At 44.6% G+C, this 5,197-nt stretch overlaps 1 protein-coding gene across 1 annotated transcript; it reads left to right on the plus strand.

Annotated features, from left to right (window-relative positions):
- Positions 1–276: 276 nt before the first annotated feature.
- THAP12 (THAP domain containing 12) lies at positions 277–4,633 on the plus strand. Its single transcript, XM_029961509.1, has 4 exons — positions 277–664; positions 1,230–1,337; positions 1,729–1,765; positions 1,996–4,633. Exons 1-4 carry the CDS (start codon positions 650–652, stop codon positions 3,942–3,944), a joined length of 2,109 nt encoding a protein of 702 aa, XP_029817369.1. The 5' UTR covers positions 277–649; the 3' UTR covers positions 3,945–4,633.
- Positions 4,634–5,197: the final 564 nt, after the last annotated feature.

Here is a 5,197-nt window from a genome sequence, read left to right on the forward strand (position 1 = left end):
GGGAACGGGAACGGGGATGGAGAGCTCCGGGAATGGGAAAGTCCCGGGGATGGAGAGCTCTGACCGTGGGAACGGGAACGGGGATGGAGAGCTCCGGGAAAGGGAGCGGTCCTGGGGGGCGGAGTGCTCCGCGAATGGCAACGGGAAGGGTCCCGGGGATGGAGAGCTCCGGGAAGGGGAACGGGGATGGAGAGCTCCGGGAAGGGGAACGGGAAGGGTCCCGGGGATGGAGTGCTCTGGGACAGCCGGGAATGGGACTGGTGCTGGTCCCGGGGATGGAGAGCTCCGGGAGGGCTGGGGACGGGAATGCTTGGTTTAACTGGATGCTCACAGTTTTGGAAGGTGCACAGGCATAGGGCAATACCGGTTACCTCTTTCCTGACAAACAGTAGGTGCTTAAGGCTGAATTTTTTTGTGATTTTTACGTGATATTTGCTTCCTTCCTTCCTTGAAGCTGCTTAACCTGCAATTTTGAGTGTGGTTTGAAATTGGAAAGGATTTTGTTTTATCTTAAGACTCTCTAATTCCTTTGCTCACGTGCAGGTGCCAGAGATGGGTAGAGAACTGTCGAAGGGCAGACTTAGAAGATAAAACTCCAGATCAACTCAACAAACATTACAGACTGTGTGCTAAACATTTCGAGACTTCTATGATATGCAGAAGTGTGAGTGAAAACAAGCAATTATTTATTGCACCTTGGAAAACGTAACGTTTTTCCTGAGAATGCTCTGCCTTTTAATCTTTGAGCTCCTGGGTAATTGGTCACTGGGAAAATGAATTTCTTGGTGTTAATGCTGTCGTGGTGTGGGACACCACGGAGGCTCCCAGCTGTTGGCACCAAGGGTGAGGTGGAAATGAGCAGCTGGGGGAGAGAGAATCAGCTGCCCCTACTGGTTTAAGGGGTTTGTGGAACACTGGCCTTCGCTGCAGTTCTTTCCTCATGACCATCTACAAGTCTTTTCTTCCTTCTGCTCTATTCACAGATATATTTCCCTTCAATATAATCTTTCACAGTAGTGTTTTGTGGAATTCATAGTTCTACTTAAAGAAGCAATAGAACATTTTCACAGTGAAAATGTTTAGTGGATATTTTCTAGAATTGTGAAATAAGTGATAAAACCCAACACACAACAGTAACAAAATGTTTCCTTTCCGTTGCATAAATGTCTTTTTATGCAGAATGTTGAATTTTTAAATTTTTTTTATGTTAAGTCTGTGTTTGCTTCCAGAGCCCCTACAGGACGGTTCTGCGGGATAACGCTGTGCCAACGATATTTGACCTCACCAGTCACCTGAACAAACCCCACAGCAGGTACAGGAAAAGGATAAAAGAGCTGGTGAGTCTTTTGATGTAAAATTATTGCTGTGATATCAAAAGAAAATAAAAAAGGAAAACGAAAGAAAGTAAAAAGTTGCGAAAGGAGGAATTGTGAAAAGAGAATCTATTTACTAAAAATTATAAAATTATAAAATACATATTGAAGAAACTTCTAATGTAAGCATGGGAATGTTAGCAGTAGTAACAGACTAATTTAATGTAGTTAGCAGATACAGGTAATGGCAGCAAAACACTACCTGTAGAAACCTCCTTGTCTTAGACTTTCTAGCACTTTCTGGTAAATATTATCTGGTCTTATCTACAATATTTGTATCTGATCTTGATGTGTTAATAGTTAAGATCCTGTGCGGGACATTATCATCAATATGAGTTCTTTGTTTTTCTTTAAGAGTGAAGAGGAAATAAGAACACTGAAGCAGCAAAAGAGTAAGTGGGCAAAAATAATTGAGATCATAAAAACTTCATTTACTAAAGCTGACAGGGTAATGCAGGACACATAACTATTAGTTTGTACGTGTACAAACTCTTTCCAAACTACTCGTTCACTTTTAAACTGGAAACATTCTCCTCTGGTAACTTAAAGGTAATGGGTTTAGTAAGGGGGAAGTAAATGCTGTGTCTTATTGTGGACACCGATGGTATTTCTCATTTTGCAGTTGATGAAGCCTTTGAACAGCAACAGGCAACTCAAGTGTGCAACGAAAGCAATGCCCAAAATACTGTCTCAGAGGAAGGAGGGCAAGGACAGGAGGAAGAGGCTGTTCCCTTGACACTGGAGGAGAGAGAAAACAAGGATTACCTTAAATCACTGTTTGAAATCTTGATCCTAATGGGGAAACAAAATATCCCTTTGGACGGCCATACTGTTGATGAGCTTCCAGAAGGTATTTTTGCCTCGGACAACTTTCAGGCTCTGCTGGAGTACAGGATAAACGGTGGTGATGAGGTCCTGAGGAAGCGGTTCGAGATGACTGCGGTCAACCTCGAGTACTGCTCCAAAACCCAGCAGAAACAAATGCTCGAGATCTGCGAGAACTGTGTCAGAGAGGAGACCCTGAGGGAGGTCAGAGACTCACACTTCTTCTCCATTGTCACGGATGAAGTAGTGGACATAGCAGGAGAGGAGCATTTGCCGGTGCTGGTGAGGTTTGTGGACGACTCTCACAACCTGAGAGAAGAATTCGTAGGGTTTTTGCCGTACGAGGCCGATCCCGACATGTTGGCTGTTAAATTCCACACAACTATTACTGAAAAGTGGGGTCTAAACATGGAGTACTGTCGGGGTCAAGCCTACATTGTCTCCAGTGGGTTTGCTTCTAAAATGAAAGCGGTGGCTATGAGACTCTTGGAGAGGTATCCCCAGGCTGTGTATACGCTGTGTTCCTCGTGTGCCTTAAACGTCTGGCTGGCAAAATCCGTTCCCGTGGTCGGTGTTTCCGTTGCACTGGGAACAATGGAAGAAGTTTGCCGTCTCTTTAACCAGTCTCCAGAGTTACTGGTAGAACTGGACAACACCATTTCTGCTCTCTTTCAGGACAACGAGGAGAAGGGCAATGAGCTGAAGCAGATCTGCCGCTCCCAGTGGACGGGCAGGCACGACACCTTTGAGGTGCTGGTGGACCTCATGCAGGCCCTGGTGCTGTGCTTGGACGCCGTGAGCAGCGACTCGACTGTCAGGTGGAACAACTTCATCGCTGGCCGAGCGTTTGTGCTCTGCAGTGCCCTGACAGACTTTGATTTCATCGTCACCATCGTCATCATGAAAAACGTCCTGTCTTTCACGAGGGCGTTCGGGAGGAACCTCCAAGGCCAGACGTCAGACGTGTTCTTTGCAGCTGGCAGCCTAACGGCAGTGTTGCACTCCCTGAACGAGGTGATGGAGCACATTGAAGTTTACCATGAATTTTGGTTCGAGGAAGCAACAAATTTGGCTACGAAACTGGATGTACAAATTAAGCTGCCGGGAAAATTCCGCCGGGCACAACAGGGGAACTTCGACCCCGATATAACGTCAGAAAACTACTACAAAGAAATCCTGAGTGTCCCCACAGTGGAGCATATTATCCAAGAGCTCAAAGATATATTCTCAGAACAACATCTGAAAGCTCTTAAGTGTTTATCTTTAGTGCCCTCGGTCATGGGGCAGCTCAAATTCAACACGTCGGAGGAGCACCACGCCGACATGTTCAAAAATGACTTGCCTAATCCAGACACGCTGTCTGCTGAGCTGCACTGCTGGAGAATCAAGTGGAAGCACAGGGGGAAAGACATTGAACTTCCAGCTACTATTTATGAAGCACTTCACTTGCCTGACATAAAGTTTTTCCCCAATGTTTATGCACTGCTTAAGGTCCTGTGCATCCTTCCACTGATGAAGGTGGAGAATGAAAAATACGGGATAGGGCGGAAGCGCTTAAAGGCCTACCTGAAAAACACCTTGACAGAGCACAGGTCCAGCAACCTGGCCCTGCTGAACATAAACTTTGACATAAAACACGATTTAGATTTGATGGTGGACACCTACATTAAACTCTATCCGGATAAAGTAGAATGTCAAGAAGACGGTATTCCCCCAAACAATTCTGAAGTAACGGAAAACGCTTAATTTTTTAAGCTCTAACCAGTCTGTTGAAACAGCTTGTTCTTAACTTAGGTTTCAAAGCTGGGGGGAAAAAAAAAAGTGAAATGTGAAAAACATCACTGCAATTGTGTTTCCATTTTAGGCCTGGGACTGAAGAAACTGTGGTCAGTGACCTAAATTATGTGTTGTTAGTCCGCACTAAATGTGTTCGGCAAACAAAATCAAGCCTGAAAATAAGCCCATGCTCTTGGCAGAGGGGCTTTCTACACCTGACTGGCTTACCCAGGGTGCTCCTTTACTTCATTGCATCGTGGGAAACGTACCTGATGGTTGTAGGTCTGATGGGGCTGTTACATACTCACTGAGGAATTAGGATGAGGGAAAAAAAAAAAACCCGGAAGATTCAAAGGAGTATAATCCGTTTAAGTTCTGTTACTTAGGATTTTATTCTTTTCGAGAACAGTTTTCTTTTCAGAGGAGTCTTTGGTGTGTGTTTCAGTGGCATTTGGGAGGGTGGTTCAGGTGTTGCACGAGCCCTGTGAGGGGCAGTTCTGGTGTGAGTGACTGTCAGTGACACAGGGGTACATTTACAGTGTTCTTGGCAGAGTCATCCCCCCTCTTTACATTCCTTTGTGTGAGACACAAACCCTTGATTTCTTCAGGCTTTTAACAGGCATGGCAGGAGTATTGGAATTCCTGAGAGCCACTAAAAATGTATTCCACAAACATCTGTATCTGTTCGCTCCCTCCCGACATCCTATTTTATGTTTATTTGTAAACTCACCCAGGACAGATTAACATAAGAGTTTGTTTGTTTGTCTAGAAGTAAGATTGAAAATACTACTGTTATTTTTGGCAAGAATGAAACATTTTTGTACAGTTTATTGCGATTTAAAATAAAATGTGAATTGCTTTGTACGTAGTGTTGAATTTCTCAGTAGAGCTGTGCCTCTGGGATTGTATGTTCTGTGAAGGTGCCTTTTAGTCTTGGCAGGTTTTTTTCTCCGTTGTTTTTGCAGTTCTGGTGAGCAGCACTGTCTGAAGACACAGGTAACTGTGACAGCACTGCCGACCTGTGTGTTCTGCTGAAGGTTTTGGGAAGTATTTTGAGGTAGCATTAACTGAGATAGCATTAATTACTGTGCTGTTACTGGTGGAAGTTCTGTCAGCCAGGCAGGAAGAGATGAAGTTGGAAATGGCTGGAAGGTAAGAGTTTTGCAGCTATCCTGATGCAGGCCAGTTTTAGAACTCATTTATAGAATCACAGGATGGTTTGG

The sequence above is a fragment of the Manacus vitellinus genome, unplaced genomic scaffold, assembly GCF_001715985.3.
Source record: "Manacus vitellinus isolate BGI_N305 unplaced genomic scaffold, ASM171598v3 scaffold_35_pilon, whole genome shotgun sequence".
NCBI classification, from domain to species: Eukaryota; Metazoa; Chordata; class Aves; order Passeriformes; family Pipridae; genus Manacus; species Manacus vitellinus.

Bases quoted from the DNA above. Each gene is read 5' to 3' on its own strand.
- THAP12 (XM_029961509.1), top strand. The intron at 1,338-1,728 runs GTGAGTCTTTTG...TTTTTCTTTAAG, and splicing joins GGAAAAGGATAAAAGAGCTG to AGTGAAGAGGAAATAAGAAC. The intron at 1,766-1,995 runs GTAAGTGGGCAA...CTCATTTTGCAG, and splicing joins AACACTGAAGCAGCAAAAGA to TTGATGAAGCCTTTGAACAG.